This window comes from Leiobunum rupestre, chromosome 4 (assembly GCF_980474605.1).
Source record: "Leiobunum rupestre chromosome 4, qqLeiRupe1.1.hap1, whole genome shotgun sequence".
NCBI lineage: Eukaryota > Metazoa > Arthropoda > Arachnida > Opiliones > Sclerosomatidae > Leiobunum > Leiobunum rupestre.
In genome coordinates this window covers 55,581,792-55,599,218 of record NC_143387.1, presented here as the reverse complement: position 1 = coordinate 55,599,218, position 17,427 = coordinate 55,581,792, and the positions used below count along the sequence as shown (strand labels likewise).

Below are 17,427 nucleotides of genomic sequence, written 5' to 3'. Positions count from 1 at the left end.
TCTTAAAACTAATTAGATTTACAGAAAATACTACCTAAGAACGGTTATAAACTCGTGAATTTGCTATATATATACTATTAATAAAGATTTGTTATTATTAAAGATTTATAAATTTTTAAGAGAGACATTATTTACACATCAAAACGCTCTAAACACCACTACAGCCTTCAAAACTATATATTCTAATATGGCGCCTTCGCGTAAAAAACACGTCTCTTTTTCTTCATTTAATATTTATAAGGTAATATTTTTTTAAACTATGAATTATACATAAATATATTGGGAAAAGATAGTTTAACTTACTATACATTAGCTGAAAACTATTCGTGAGTTCTGAACCGTTCAACCAGTCCCCATGCGCACTATTCGGCAAAAAAAAAATTCTAGAACTACCCAAATGCAAACTATTCGCAGACAAGAACCTCTTGTTGAACCGTTCGGAACCGTTCTAAATGGTACCTGCTCAAGACCAAGTACTGGCCGGAACTCAAGGTTGAAATCTCTAAAATTCGTCTGCACATCGGGCTGCGTACGTCAAATCGTACGATTCTAATTTGAATGACAACTATTCGTACAAAAGTTCTGAACTATCCAGAACTTTTTCGTGACGTCACAGCTCAGTCCTAGGCCGTTCTCTTAACGGTTCAGAACTCACGAATAGTTTTCAGCTATTGTTTTTTCTAAAAAGGAACGTGGAAAACCGAAGAATTTTTTTTTCCCCACGATTTCCCTTGTATTCCCCGCCTTTGGTGATAGTAGGTTTTGGGTCGTATGTAGCGCCCCTATCGGGATTATTCATACACGCAAATTAACATTAGATGCGACTCGCGAGGTGATTAACGGGGCCGCTAAAGCGCGGTACGCGCGATCGAAATTGGCCGTGGGTCGAGTCTCAGCTGGAATCATCAGGGTTGGAATTTGGAAGCGTAAGACGAGTAAGTAAAGATTCACTTTTCAAAATTGTTTTATTAATTGTCATCAAATCCAAATTATATTTATTTCTAATTATTAACATTGCGTAAATCAGAAATATGCCAAGGAAGGGAAAAACCGAAATTAATAAACAAAGAAAGGAACCAACACAAGCTGGTAAGGGTCTAAGAGATGCGAAATTCCAAAGGCTTAGTAAAAGTATAATCGTTATGTTGCGCAATTTTCTTGCTAATTTAATAAATTTTTGGTTAGATGTAACTCTAGAGGATTTCGCAAATGCCAAGAAAACCGCTCAGCGCTTACGTAAATCCGTCGCTAATTCTTTAAATCGAGAAGGTATTTATAATAGCGTTCTTTTAGTTAAGATTCGAGTTTTACTTACGGAAATATGATTTAATTTTTCAGTTAATGAATGTTCAACTTCAACATACAATATTGAATGGGTAGAATCAGATTCGGAAAATGAAGAAAGGCTTTATTCACCAGGACACAGTACAATTTAGAATTAAACCTATTCTTAAACAAGTCTTTTAAAGTTATTTTAAATTGTAGCTAAAACCAGAAGACGACGACGTCAAAGATCAACAAGAGCTCATGACTCTTTAAATGGGCGAACTTATCCAGTAGATATTTGGTTTTTACTGGGACAATACATTCAACCTGAGGATGTCAAAGTCTTTGCATCTATTTGTAAAACCTCTTATTACGTTACATCTACTTACAAATTTTGGATCTCTCTTTATAAAAGGTAAATTTTACTCTTGTTCTTTTGTTCACAATGTCAACTTTTTATATATTTACAGGTATTACAGCCCCAGTATAAAAATACCAGATCACTTGCAGCCCTTGCAAATAGATAGGCCCAACTGCATCAAAGCAAATGTGGTTCGAGCGCTTTATTACATCTACCCTCCATTTGCAAAAAGAACAAATCGACCCAGTATGCACAGAACTGCCAATCCAAGCGACGCGGGAAGTAACTTGTTAAAACTAGTTTGCAATGCAGTTTGGCATTTTCAGAATGTGGAACAGAAATGGAATTTCTTTTTCAAATTTGATACTTGTAAGATGAAGAAATCTCGCAACAGTTTTCGTGTTTTGCCCTCTCTTGATTTTGAGGACAATGACTGGGAAAATGATAATTTAGGTTGGGATATGACTTTTTGTAGTTCCAATATTGTTTCCAACCCTGATGAAGGATTTTGCATATTACGAATAACATGCAATCACTTTGTGGACATTCCCGCAACTGTTATGGGAACTCGTTTAGCTGAGTTCAAAACAAGTTTGAGCCGCGACTTGAGAGGACATCAGGCTCAGCTCTTTTTCACCGCAAATATTTACGAGTGCAATAAAAAGCAAACTCAAAGTGTATCAACACGAGTTGATTTCAATCCAGCTGACAGTGTTAATGTATTCCATTGGTGGGATCCTGAGTTTCCCAGAGCTAAATCTCATGATCCTGCCATTTGCGATGTCTTGTAAAAATAATCGCACTTGCAATTGTTATGTATGTCACGTTTTACTATAAAAGAGATTCATTTAGTTTTCAAACTACTTTGAAAATATATTTAACATTGTAAAAGCTTGTAAATAATATTGTTCGTGTCATATGCCTATATTTTTAAATATATTTTCAGAGTGTTTGAAATATTTTGTGGATTTCATTTAGATGACTTATATAATGTAATATTACATTGAAACAATGAAAATATAAGCATTAAAAAATGTGATAAACACAGCAGTTTATTTTTAAGGGAAGGTAAATAAGTGGGAAATAGTGCTTTACCAAGTTAGGAATTTAAAATAAAAAATTTCCGGGAAATTTGACTTATGGAAGGAATATTTGAGAAATATTTAATGCCTCTTAAATCAAGTTGGAAATACACTAGAGAAATTCGAAAAAGCTTTTTACACGTTTTGAGGTTTTGACTAATAAGTAACACACTATAACCGTCTGTAAGGGGCATCACGGTTTTTTGAAATCCAGCAGATGGCGTAAATATCGGGAAAATAAGAAGCGGGAATTTTTTCAAAGATAAAATTTTGTTTCACCCATAGAAATCTTATAATAAGATTTCTATGGTTTCACCCTAAGCCTTAAAATATCAATGTAATTATTAAAATATAACAAATCACTTTAATAGGGTTGCCACACGTCAGGGAATTTAAAAATGGGCCTAGAAAGTCGGGGAATTTTAAGAATTGGTAAAAATTTTATCTGGGCACTTTTTGAAGGTAATTTAATTCTAGATGTATGACAAATTCCACGATTATGATTTATTTCCTTGAATGTTTCAACATTGCAACAGAGAGGGTAAAGTCGCTTCGCTATAATAGAGAGGCGCCTCTTCCTATTCCTGCAATGTTAAAATTTTGTCGTACGTTTTTGAAGCGCGAGCGCCTAGAAGAAGCAGACGATCCTTTATGTTAGTCTTAGACGTTCGATGGCGCCACGGAATAAAATCAATTATAAATAAAAACAAAACAGCTGCAATAACTTTTTCTTCAATTGTTATTTTGAATTCTTTAAAAAAAATCGTGGATATCATTAGAAATGTAAGTACAAAAAAATTACTAATTACAATATTTCAATAATAAAAACTCCAATATTTTTAATAATTAAAAAAATCACGAGAAATTGTAAGGGAAGCCAAGTCTTAGATGAACAGAAAGACTTGGTCAGGAACAGAAGAACTCTAACAAGGAAGTTTATAAATTAGATTGGAGTGGAATAAATTATAATAATAATATAATTTAAAATAAAATAATTAATTTTTACAAGTAATGTAAATATGAACTAAATGGTAATTCAATACGAATATCTTTGCATGGATAAATAACGTTCAGTGTTGTATTTTTAATAGTTTTCTGTCCAATCTTTTCTGTGTTTTTGTATATTGGTGATCAAGATCTTGTTTTTTAAGGGTACTATTTATGCAGAACTCCTCAAAAAAAGATATCATGTTTTGAAACTCAGTTGCGCATGTTGAACCTTCAGGAGCCTGGAACCATTTAATGTCAATTCTCTGTGCTATGAATCTTTGTAAGCAGCCTTTTAAATTTGTCATGTGTGATAACAGTTTGAAACTGGTGTCAAATATCTCATTTACCTTTGTTACAAATTCCAAGAAATTGGCAGTTGGTACAATGATGCTACCAAAAGAAGAGTTTTTGGTGGATTTGAATTAGTGGTGTGCGAGTACTCGAAAATTGCGAGTACTCGTTATCGAGTCCGAGTACTATTACTCGCACGGGTACCCGATTCCCACGAAAAGGGTACATAATTACTCGAAGCGGACTCGAGTAAATAGATAATTTGAAAATTACCCGGCGTGTCTAATATTACTCGGCGAGTCCATTATTACTCGGCGAGTCCATTATTATTGGGCAAGATTATTTAAACAGCGGCAAATAAATTTCAGACGAATTGGCCACGATAACTTAGGACTCGAATTGAACTCGATAAAAATTAGGACTCGAATTGGACTCGTTAAAAACATTCCGGACTCGTATTGGACTCGAAAGCTTTAAACCTAATTCTTTAGGACTCGAGGACTCGATCAAGTCCTTAATATTTGGACTCGAGCACTCGCGAGTCCAAGTTTCTAAGACTCGAGACTCGACTCGAATTTCAAAAAACAGGACTCGCACACCCTATTTTGAATGCCTTAAAATAAGCAAGCACATTAGTTGGATAAAGAATTGGATTGTCTTGCCTTAGTTGACTGATGCAAGAAGAACATTGGTGATTTGAAAAGCAGCGATGGATTAGGTTAGGTTTCTTAATATATAACTAAGGAGTGGACATTTTCTTTGAGCAGGTTAGGACTTTCAATGAACTTGTTAGACTCCATATTTATCAAAATCAGATGAATCCTCTTGTGGTCCTGGAGCGGATTTCTTAAAGGAATCTGTTTAAAATGAAGTTATCCAAATCATCGATGCAATTTGAATCTGCAGGTTTTAAGAGATTATTGACTGATGCAGCTCTGTATGCTGCCCAAAATTGTTGAGAATTCAGATGATCTCTATTGCCTCCTCTTTGACGAATATAACCAAAAGTAATTTTCTAGAAAGTCTTGACTTAAAATTTAAATTATCATTTTTATAATTTGATTCATTAGGGCAAGCGTAGTTGTGCAATTGGAGAATTTGTTTTGTGCCGTTAGCTCTGGCCCTGTGTGTAGCCAACGTGTTTTCTTATTGGAATAATTAATTATTAATAAATATTAAGAAGAAAGTTATCCTGGTAGATGTTTTTCTACTTTTAATAGGCGTAGGGGAAACTGAAATTTGATATTTATTATTGTAAAAAATAGTTAGTCGATTTCTGGTTTTAACATTCATGAAACAATCGTCAATAAAATAGAGAGAACAAAGTGTATGGTTTGTGTAAAAATATTCATTTATTTTATGTTATAGTTTGTAATTGTTGACATTTTGCAGCCACAGTTCAGAACTAAAAGTTTGAAAGTGAATATAATAATAAAATAATAATAATCAGCTGGGCTAATACCCAAGGCCTAAGCTTATCTAATAAAAAAGCTTATTCACCGTTCTTTATCCTTTGGTAACTTAAAAAAAAAAGATAAACGACACTTAATTTTCTTAGTTGACGGACAATTTATCGCCGATAAATACAAATTAATAGATTTATTGATGTTAAATTATCCAATAAATAGAAAACTTTTTGCGTCGTTCTATGCCTAAATCGCGCGCCGCTCGAGGCAAATGGTGATAGCTAGTAGCGCCCTCAAACGTCTAAGACTAGTGGACATTTTAGCGAAAAAAATCATGCGACGGATTTTTGAAAGAGAGGCGCCTCTCTATCAGTGTTGTTCCAGGCGGTACATTTGTACTTTTTTAATACCTTTTTGATTTTGAAGTACATAAATACATTTTGAAATTTTTAATACGTATTTAGTACATTTTGTAAATTAATGATACAAAAGTAAAATTTTAGATACGTAGTTAGTACATTGTGAAAATATGTGAAACAAAAATAGATGGCGACATTCCGCTCATAGCTCCGAGTCCGACTTACTGGAATACTGGTTTTCAAAGGCAGCTGCGTTTTAAAGGCAGTTAAAATTTCGGACTTTTGACACGTCAGTAGCAATAGGGGGGGGGGTTCAACCCCTTTTGCAGACAAAAATGCCGGAAATGAAGTGTCTTTTTAGTAATAACGTTTTCAAATTTCCCGCGCTTTTTGGTAATAAAACTTATAGATGGCGCGCGCCACTCATCTTATAAACGAAAAGTACATTTTATCCTCCAAAAGTACATTTTGACCTAGGTGGAAAGTACATTCCTAAATCGCGCCGGAACAACACTGCTCTCTATACTATACACTCTCTGATTGCAATAACCTTTTTACTGAAATATAAGTCCATCTAAATTTATTAACTTCTGATAAAAGTAAAATATAAAAGAAAAATTTTGGCCTTAATAAGTCAGGGAGAATCTCTTAAAATGGTCAGGGAATTTGAATCTGAAAATTTTGTGGCAACCCTGTTTAAGCATTTTTCATGGTGAAAATATTACAAAATACTTTATCTGTTAATATATTTGATTTAAAAAATATTAAACAAGTGAATAGAATCAGTAATATCACAATATATCACAGCGCATGTTTGTACAAAATTTTAACTAGGAAATGCTTACTACAGACGGCTATGAACACACCATATCCCCACCGGGTACCACCCATGTTAGCTACGCCACTGGATCCCGAAACAGTGGGAATATGAAAAAATGGTAAGTAATATTTCGCCATTATATGATGTAGTTACAATATTATCCACTAGAGGGCACCCTGGACTAGCCAGGGAAGCCCAAGATGTGTTGTTCCAGGCGGTACATTTGTACTTTTTAATACCTTTTTGATTTTGAAGTACAAAATTACATTTGGAAATTTTTAATACGTATTTAGTACATTTTGTAAATTTATGATACAAAAGTAAAATCTTAGATACGTTGTTAGTACATTGTGAAAATATGTGAAACAACAATACATTTTAATACTTTTGAGATATATTTAGTACATTTCTTAATTTGGGAGATTGTTTAAAATTTCACCATCACAAAGTTTCTGCTTATCTCCGAATTCCCATTGTAACCCCCCGCCCCCGCCCCCGCACCACCTGTATATATGGCGAAATTCCGCTCATAGCTCCGAGTCCGACTAACTGGAATACTGGTTTTCAAAGGCAGTAAAAATTTCGGACTTTTGACAATAGGGGGAGGTTCAACCCCTTTTGCAGACAAAAATGCAGGAAATCATAGAGAAAGCATGGAATAACGAGAGAGGGAACGGCGGCCTTGTGTTGTAAAACTGGTCGTTAAAAACTTTAGGATCCCCTTTTCGGTTCATTCCCCCATAATATAGTAGGTACTTGCATGTTCATTTGCGCACACTTATCGCGCAGTCACTCTAGTGCGATCGGTTTAGATGTCCGTATTTGAAAGCTATCCAGTAAGGTACAGCTTGTTTGTTTGATATTTTGTTGGCAGTTGTTGCAGACGATTTTTAACGTGACTTAAGGCGGAACAAGTTAACTTCATTTTTTTTAAATTAAAATGGTTATTAAAAACTGTTGCTATAAAAACTGTAAAAATGATTCGAGGTTTAGCAATAACGATTATATGGATGGGATATTTTTTCTAACTTTTCCAAAACCCAAAACAAACTAAGCCTTTGCCGAGAGTAGATAAGTATTTTCAATCTACACCGCTAATGGTACGTCCAATCAAAGATAATTTAAACTCGTACCCTAGATTCGAATACTGAGAGCTTTCCCATTGACGGTTTTGTTACGAAGCGTTTACCCTTTTCCGGCACGTGACCTCAGAAAAATCGGGCTCCATCGGTTGCAGCACGGCCAACTTCGATCACGCGCTGCCGCGCTGTATAGCGTGGCAGCGCGTGATCGAAGTTGGCCGTGGTTGCGGTAAGGCGCAAACCACGGAGCGAATTTTTTCTGAGTTCCGGCGGGAAGTGGGTAAACGCTATCGGCAACGCGTGAGAGAGTGATTTCGAATCTAGGGTACGAGTTTAAATTATCTTTGGTCCAATAACCCATGGACTAATTAATGTATACACATTAATTAGTCCATGAATAACCACTTAGCATAGCGATATGATGTAATGCGCGCCAAATATGCGCATGAAGCTACAGAGGTTCCTACCCGAAAGGGGGAGAATGGGGGAAGACATTTTTACCTCGAACGTTTTTAGTACAGGCTTTCCTATTCTTACCGCCGTTCCCTCTCTCGTTATTCCATGGAGAAAGGAGGCTACTTGGGCGCTCTGAAGCACTCGCGGGGTAACAGGTGTCTTTTTAGTAATAACGTTTTCAAATTTCCCACGCTTTTTGGTAATAAAACTTATAGATGGCGCGCGCCGCTCAGCTTATAAACGAAAAGTACATTTTATCCAGACTGGATCAAATGTACAGGGCTGGAAAGCAGCCAATTGGGCTTCTTTTCAAGAATATTGGCTGGAAATGAAAGGGTTGGCTGTTGGCGGGAAATTGGGCTTCTCGGGTTTTTTCTTGGGCTTTCGGTACTTAAAATACCGCCAAGAGCCAAGACCAATAGAATTTAGCGAATTTACGGCGCACTACTGAAAGAATATCGGAATGTGAAATAGCGAGCCAAATCGGTCTCGGACCACCTTTCCCCCCCCAGTGTGGGCGCTCCCTTTTTATCGCGTTCTGAGAACGGGATTGGTACTGTCAAACCTTTACAGCAAGCTTATGATATGCCACCTGTCAGTAAACCGCTTATCAGTTATGGTCATAGGACAAGGTTCACGATTAATTGTTGGCTTGTTTTTGGGCTGAGTAGCCTAGGACTTCTTCTTTCCGATTTCATTTTGGCGGGTTGAAGGTTTTAAATCTGGCATCCCTCCTCCAAAAGTACATTTTGACCTAGGTGGAAAGTACATTCCTAAATCGCGCCGGAACATCACTGCCCAAGAATTTAAACAGGCATTCCCCCATTGGGCATAAGCCAGTAAGCATGTAACTTTCAGACTTTTCTTAATTTCCTAAATAAATAAATAATGTTTTAGTTATAACTGAGTAATCATTCATTATATACCATCAAAACATAACAATGGCGACGGAGATACTTCTTTAGGACCCTCTAACCACAATTTTCAAAGAAAAAGGTTAGAGTATCCAACAGCTGAACCCACGAGGACGAAAGGCCGCGAAAGATAATCTAGACTACGTACCCTAGATTATAAATACGGCGAGATTCGTACGGGCTCCCGTCTAACCTCGCGATTCCCTAGTTGCGGGGGGCAATGTAATAGCGAGGGGGTAAAAAGTCTGAAAAATTCAGTTCGGTTCAGTTTTAAATCTCGTAAAAATCGGGACTGGAGGACGAGGCCCGAGGTTTCGACCAAGTTTCAGCGTAAATTTTCTTTATTTTACTGATTGGAATTTTATTTTACCAAGGTGTAAATATGGGAAAATCTTGCCAATTCAAAAGTTGTAAGAACTATCACAAATCATCTTTAATCATAAGTTGGGTTAAATTGAAATTGTAGCGAAGCTTATTAATAACGTTGGTGCCTTCAATTGTAAATATGGACAAGTAGGCCTAATGGAATGCTTCATTTGTCATCATTTTTTATTGGATTTGCCTTAATTAGAGATCGGTGTTTGAATAAGAAATTATCCAATTAATTATTTTTATTCATAACCGCAAATTATCCAAAAAATATACGAAAAAATCGATTATTTTTGTATGTTAAATCGTTGTTTATTCGTATAAAATGTTCATAAAAAACAGTTAACCAAACTTTTTATGGTTAATCGAAATTTTGCCGGTTAATTTATTCGTTCCGCCGACCTCTAGCCTTAATTTTTTTCTAAGCAAAGCTGTTTAAAAAGAATAAAAATATAGAAAAACATTTTAAATTAAGCATTTAAAACTTATTTTTACAAAAGGTTAATCAGGAGATTCAATCTCTTCATTGGGCAAAGATATTAATTTTGAAGAGTTTTTTGAAGTTTACCACTGAAATTATATAAGACAAACAATTTATGACTACATCGATGATAATGAAAATTGTAATACTAACCATTCGGCTTTTTAGATTTGGGTTGTTTCTTTTGACAATAAGCGTGATCCATTTTTAGCCCGAGGCCCGAACGAGGACACGAGGTCCATATATCGAAGCAGACGAACCCGCTGAAACTTTTCAGACTAAACTTCCACCCCCACCTCTCCCACTAGGGAATCGCATGAGAAAACGCTTTTCGCGTACGTTTCTACCCCCTGGCCTAACGAAGTCTAAGCCTAACCAAAGATAATTTAAACTCGTACCCTAGATTCGAAATCACTCTCTCGCGCGTTGCCGATAGCGTTTACCCACTTCAACTCAGAAAAAATTCGCTCCATGGTTTGCGCCTTATCGCCAGACTTGGAAATAGTGATATTTTTAACGGGAGCCCACGGGCTCCCGACCACCTTAACTTTATTTTTGTTGAGTGCCACTGGCCCAAGGGAGGTTCAGAAGCGGCGTAAAAAAAATTAATTTCCAGAAATTTCCATTATATTTTTTATTTAATTTGGGAGCCCCGGTGGCCCGCAACCCCCGTTCGAATGATTTATTTTAAGGGTCCCTGATTTTTTATAAAGAGCCATTGGCCCCAGGACTCCCGCTACTTCCAAGTCTGCTTACCGCAACCGATGGAGCCCGATTTTTCTGAGGTCACGTGCCGGAAAAGGGTAAACGCTTCGAAACAAAACCGTCAATGGGAAAGCTCTAAGTATTCGAATCTAGGGTACGAGTTTAAATTATCTTTGGCCTAACACAGGGGGGGGGGGGGGGGGTGGACCACACGTGGACCGACAAAGGGCCGCCATTTTGAACAAGTAGAAAATTTTACGTTTTTTGTTGGTTATCAAACCAACTCTACTCAAGAAAGCTGGCTACTGGACAAAATCAAGATCTACCTACCCAACAAACTCCGGGCTCCCACTTCCATAATCACCAAACTCGGGGTATCATTGACAATAACCGACAACCTCTTGGAGGCGGTAATCAACAGACAAACACTACCAAACGACATAAGATGGGGAAGTTACCAGACTTTGATCAGAATGTTGAACCGTGGACACAATATTCCCAACGGTTAAGAGCATATTTTCTTATCAACAAAGTAGCAGATGTGGAAAGAACGGCAAGAATGGAGAAACAGTCGCTGAATACGTTGCAGAATTGAGACGTATATCAGTACATTGTGGATTTGGCAAGCTTCTCGAAGAGATGATAATGCACCAGTACTCGGATGGGACTTTAAGGAAGACACCAGTTCCTGAGTGTCGTCGTGAGATAATTTAGGGCCTTCCTCTTATTTGTTTTTCGCTTGTTGTGTTTGTGAATAACCAAAAGTACTTCGTGAACTGATATTTAATGGGTACTTATTTACATAATACAATTGATATAAGTTGGGAAAGATCTAACACGCGAGCGCTCAGTCTGGCGTCCTTACGCGACGCCTACAATCAGGTAGAACTTGCAACTGATTCACGGAAGTACACCGTAATTAACACTACCCTTGGCCTCTTCCGCTTCAACCGACTACCTTTTGGTGTAGCCTCGGCATCAGCCATCTTCCAACACTTAATGGATATGGTTCTGAGTGATGTCCAGAGCGTCACTCCCTTCCAAGATGATACTCTTGTTGGTGGTCGCGCAAAAGAAGTGCATCTGCACACCCTGGACAAGGTCTTACAAAAGTTTAGTGACTTTGGCTTGAAATTAAAATTGGAAAAGTGTAAAGTCGAATTTCTGCGCCACCGATTGGACGAGCAAGGCAACCACCAACCACCCATTGGAAACGAATATGAAGGGGATTATGGATGCACCAGAACCTGACAACATGGAGACCTTGCGATCATTCCTTGGTCTCTTGAACTACTACTCTCGGTTTCTACCCAACAACTCAACCCGCCTCGCACCACTGTACAAACTCCTACACCACAACGCACTCTGGACGTGGGGAGAAGTGGAGGAAAAGGCTTTCCTGGAAGCAAAGACGATCCTGCAAACGTCAAATCTGTTGGTTCACTATGATACCAATAAGGACATCACGCTCGTATGTGACGCTTCACCAGTGCGGATCGGAGCAGTGATTTCTCACATTATCGATGGCACAGACTGACCTATCGCATTTGCTTCCCGAACTCTATCTCCTGCTGAAAAAAAATATTCGCAGTTAGAGAAAGAAGCTTTAGCCCTAATCTACGGAGTAAAGAAATTCAAGGACTACCTATATGGAAAGAAGATCACGTTGTATACGGTCACACTCCTGGCAGCGAAGAAACCGGTTCCTCCAATGGCCGCGCCCAGGATTCACCGTTGGTCGTTAATTCTTGCGGCCTACTCTTCCGATATCAAGTTCCGAAAAGGTTCCGCAAATGCTAATGCGGATGTGCTTAGCCGTTCACCACTGCCGTTCAACAACCCGGCAACTCCTGTGCCAGCTGAGTACGTCTTCGTTATACGTACCCTAACCGAAACAGGACCATTGACACCGGACCAGCTTCATGCAGCTACACTTGGAGACCATATTCTCTAGAAGGTGCGGGGTTATATGACAAAAGGATGTAGAGGTTGGGGATGGTTAACTTTAATTCAATAGATAAAGCTCTCAAAATTATTGGTAAAACGTTTTGATCAAGTAATTTATATTTCTGTATTATCCGATTAATATTTGATAAATTTGTAAAATTAATCGGGAAAACGAAGTTTTTTTATCATTTTTCGAAATATTAACCGGTAAATTTCTTTGTTTACATTTTTTCCCCGAAAAAAATCAATTTAAACATGGATAATGATTAACCATCCCCGACCTCTAAATGGATGGCCCAACAAAGTTAACCCAGAAGTAGAAGCATTTCATCGTAGACGCGATGAATTGTCAAATTTCCATGGTGTCCTTCTCATGGGCAATCGGGTCATCGTCCCCATGGCACTAAGACAAGACATCCTGCAAGAGCTCCATAGTTCCCACCAAGGAGTGGTCAAGATGAAAGCTACGGCTAGATCTAGAATTTGGTGACCATCAATCAATTCAGACATTGAAAAACTCTCTACCAACTGTACCAGCTGTCAACAGCACGCTGCTATGCCGAAGAAGCAATATCAATCCTGAACAGTCGCAACACATCCTTGGCATAGAGTACACGCAGACTTTGCGGGCCCTGTGGAGGGCAAATACTTATTTGTAGTTGTTGACAGTTACACAAAATGGCTGGGAGTTTTTGTCACTTCGACCCAATCAACACAAGCAGTCATAAGATGTCTTCGTCCATCTATTGCGCGATTCGGGATCATACTCACTCTGGTCACTGATAATGGCACGTGCTTTTCAAGCAGTGAGTTTGACGACTTCACAAGGAATAATGGTATACGCCATTTGAAGACGGCACCTTATCACCCAGCATCAAATGGATCTGCCGAACGAAATGTTAGGACCGTCAAAGACAACTTGCGTAAGGTCTCAGAAGTCAACTTCCAGGCTGCTGACATACTACACACAGGCCTCAACACCCATAAAACAGGAACGTTGGAAGAGTGCATTGCAAAAATCCTTATTAATCACAGGCACACTATCTCCTCTTCTGGAAAGTCACCGGCAGAATTAATGTTGGGGCGCAATATCACCGCACGCCTAGACCTCTGCCACCCAAGAAACTTTACGCCACAAAATCCTGTAAACAGTCATACCAAGACCTTGAACAGCTCCTCCAAATTTAAGGTAAGCGAATTAGTTTTTGCATTCAATTTTGGTGTGGGAGAAAAGTGGTTCAAAGGTATTATCACGAGGCATTTGGGTCAAATGATGTACACCATACAAACCTCGAGGGGAGAAATACGGCGTCATCAAAACCAACTGCGCCCTCCGAAGGAAGATGCACCTCCAGTTACGTCAGACAGCACTCCGACCACATTCGCATCACATTGGACCCCACCTCAGGAAATTGTTACCACTCCAAGCGCCTAACCCAATTGTGGAACATACTCCAAAGTGAAATCCGCTAATAGATAATCCCATAGTACGACCCGCACCGATCACCGGTGCTCTTGAAAGCTCACCACACGCTGGACCTGCCCAAAACACACTACCTGGAACTTCACTTCCACGCTTCGCATCCAGATCTTCAGTACCTCACTCCGCAAACAGACCTTAAGTCCCAGTACCAGGATCTACTGCATCTCCTGCCACTATTCAAACTAGATTGGACTTTTTACCACAGACACCATCACGATCAGTCCCTACAGCCGAGCAACCAGTACAGTCGCGGTCGCAGAACACCAAAACCTCTATCGCACAGTCAAGACCAGCAAGGCAGAGACGAACCGTTGCTCGTTACAAGGACTAAATGCATTTAAAAAAAGGAAGTATTGTTATGATTCACCCTAAATAGTCTAGAGCACTTCCTACCAAAACCGTTAGGTGGTGCTCAGGTAGATAGGGGGTCAAGCGCGTGCGGGAGATCTGAGGCTGGCATCCTTGTTCCGGACTCTAGACTGAGCGCTCGCGTGTTAGATCTTTCCCAACTTATATCAATTGTATTATGTAAATAAGTACCCATTAAATATCAGTTCACGAAGTACTTTTGGTTATTCACAAACACAACACTTTGACACTGGATCATCTCTCGGAGGTGGGCGCCTTACCGTAGGGCTCATATGGCGAACAACCACTTGAGCGTACGACTTTGGGCGCACTATCGCTCTAGTTTATCTAAAAGTGACTTCGTATACGCGGCGGGGAAAACTAGCTTTAAATGAAAAGTACCTTGAGATGGCGCCCAGGTCTACACAAATGTATCTGGAAACGGGTATTTTGTCGATATTGGAAACTCCATTGATTTGAAATTTTTAAGGAGCGACTTCTCTAGGGCGTTACAGAGCTGTACTTTATAACATCAGGTTTTGTACTGGTCTGTACATGACTTTAATTTTTAGAGCTAAACACGATAAGCACCCAATTTCGAGAATTATATTAATAAAGACCACTTTTATACTCGAAATTAATGTTGCTAGAAACTATTAAAGCGGTCACTATTTAAAATTAATAAAAACAGTGTACTTAAGGTCTTTTTTAAGTCGGAAATTGCACTATAAATTTCGGTCGGCACCCTGACTAAGAAAAGTCTGAAATACGTACATATATTTTTTTTAAAGATTAAGACTTTTTAGGTCGGCTTTTGGTCATGGACCTAAAACGACTTTTCAACCCAAGACCGACCCGTAAGCGACTCCCGTGTAGCACGAAGAGTCGATTTAAAGTCGATCTTTGGTCGAAAAGTAGCTTTAATTCGGTCCTGGTCCAAATACCGACTCTAAAAGTCCTAAACGTTTGTGAGATAATAGGTACCTTGTAAAAACGTTTTTGGTCGTTTTAAAGTCGGTATGGCGATTCAACATTTTGGACCACTTGCCGACTCTTAAAGTCTAAGCATTGGAACTATTTAGAATCCGAACGCCGACCTTGAATTGTTATAGCTGTCGTGACTTGAAAAAGACATTACACATTTATAGCCCAACCAACGGTCGACTTATATCCGACATTTTATTTGCCAATTAATCCCTCAAAACTGTGAAACTTTGGCGATTTAATAAAACAAATTATTGTATTATATTTTTTCTAAAAAGATTGTATATTCAATCTGAGAATGTTTCCTTATTAAAAAATCTCTCAACTCAATTAGGTTATATTCATATAGCTAAATATTTTAGGGTAAGATATTTTCAATGAAGATTTACTAGTTAGTTTTACTAAGCCCCAAGAAACTATAGAACTCTGTACCCTAGATTCAAGAGCTTTCCGACGGAAGGAAATTCGTTGCTTCACTCCCGTTCATGGGACATCACCAATTACATACATATATATAGCTATTTATATAGCTATATATATGACTTTACGTGGTCGTTTTCAGTCATATAAAATATCAAAAAGGAAGTCGGCCCGACTACCTGACGGTGTCCGGCCGACGTCGTTTCGACGTAATTATATAGTACATTCTTAGTCGGGATGACGTCGGTAATTTTGGGTATTTATCTTGATCGCCGACGTCGGCCCGACCCTACTTTGACATACCGGCCCACCGATGTTTCGGAGTACATACGACGAACATTTAAAGTCGGCAGAAGTCGAACATACGACGTCGTACCGACCCTAAATCAAGTAGGACATTTCGACCCTAAATAGTGCAGTGGGCCAACGTCCACCCGACTCCGATTTGCTACAGGGGAACTGTTCCATAGATGGCATTAGTCATCTGCCTTGATTTGGCGACAGCGTGGGAAATAAGGCAGTGGCAGTGGGCAAATGACCAGTTTAAAAATTGCCCGGACCAGTTTATAAACTAAATCGGAGGGGGGTTAATGGTCCACTGGACCACTTAATTAATTCGAGGTGTTTTATTTTTTTGAAGTGATTTTGCTTGATTATTTTGAAATTGGTAGGTCCAAATGTTATATTATTAGTCTTTGGATTTGAAGGTCTGTGTAACGGCGGCTGTGGCATGTTTGTACACTCCAATTCGAATTCAGTAATTCACGGTGAAAAGTTAAAACAAGCTATTCTAATATAGCAGACGACGTGCACTGGTCACGGTCCGGTTTATTTATTCTAAGCCAGGGGGGTCACCTGTCCACTTAAAAAAAATCCTTATTTCCCACCCTGGTTAGCGATGTAGTTTTTAAAAAAACATTCACAAGAGCTAAAAATAGCGCTATCTACCTTAATATCCGTCAACTAATATGTGAAGAAATAGCAGACGACTTTGGAATTTCAATTTTTTCCGCTTGAAACTTTCAGCTGTTTTGCACAGCTTTCATATATTAAACTTAAAACTGGATCGGTATGTGGCTATACTTGTGACCAAAATTTGAACGTACGAAGCCTATGCCTAAAGTGTACTGGTAACCCTTGAGTTGGGAATATTAATCTAGAGGTCCAATCAGGACTTCGAATTTCGGTATTTCGCGAAACAAGTTTTGAGAAATACAAATGTGCCGTCTGCTCTAAAATGACGAGAAAACTTTATAATTCGACCCGTGGCGCCGTCTATCTCTTGGAGAATCATAAGAAAAATAGTCTGTTTTGCTCTCCTGCTCAGATCCCGAAATACAACGAACAAAGAATGTACAATCGTCGAAAAAAATTCTAATCGATTGAAAAATAAATAATATTTTCTTTTAAATAAAGAAATGATAATTCTGAATATAAAATAGAACTATTGACCTTTGATCAATATCAATTTGGTAAGTTGTTTAATATTGATTAGGTAAGTGTAAACTGTAAAGTAGGAACCGAATTTTTCGATAGTGAGCATATTCTTGAGATTTTCTGAAAGTCCGATTGATCAAACTGATCCCCGCAGATAGCATCTTTTGGTTGCGGAATCCACTAAACATTACCAATAGCCAAAACCCATTTCTTAAGTAAATCTGAC

The 17,427-nt window shown here is 38.4% G+C and overlaps 1 protein-coding gene across 1 annotated transcript; it reads left to right on the top strand.

Annotated features, from left to right (window-relative positions):
• The first annotated feature begins 853 nt into the window (after nucleotides 1–853).
• On the top strand, nucleotides 854–2,756 carry fsd (transmembrane protein fates-shifted). The gene is made up of 6 exons (XM_090171807.1): nucleotides 854–935; nucleotides 1,028–1,089; nucleotides 1,186–1,269; nucleotides 1,339–1,425; nucleotides 1,486–1,681; nucleotides 1,737–2,756. Exons 2-6 carry the CDS (start codon nucleotides 1,032–1,034, stop codon nucleotides 2,416–2,418), a joined length of 1,107 nt encoding a protein of 368 aa, XP_090027933.1. The 5' UTR covers nucleotides 854–935; nucleotides 1,028–1,031; the 3' UTR covers nucleotides 2,419–2,756.
• Nucleotides 2,757–17,427: the final 14,671 nt, after the last annotated feature.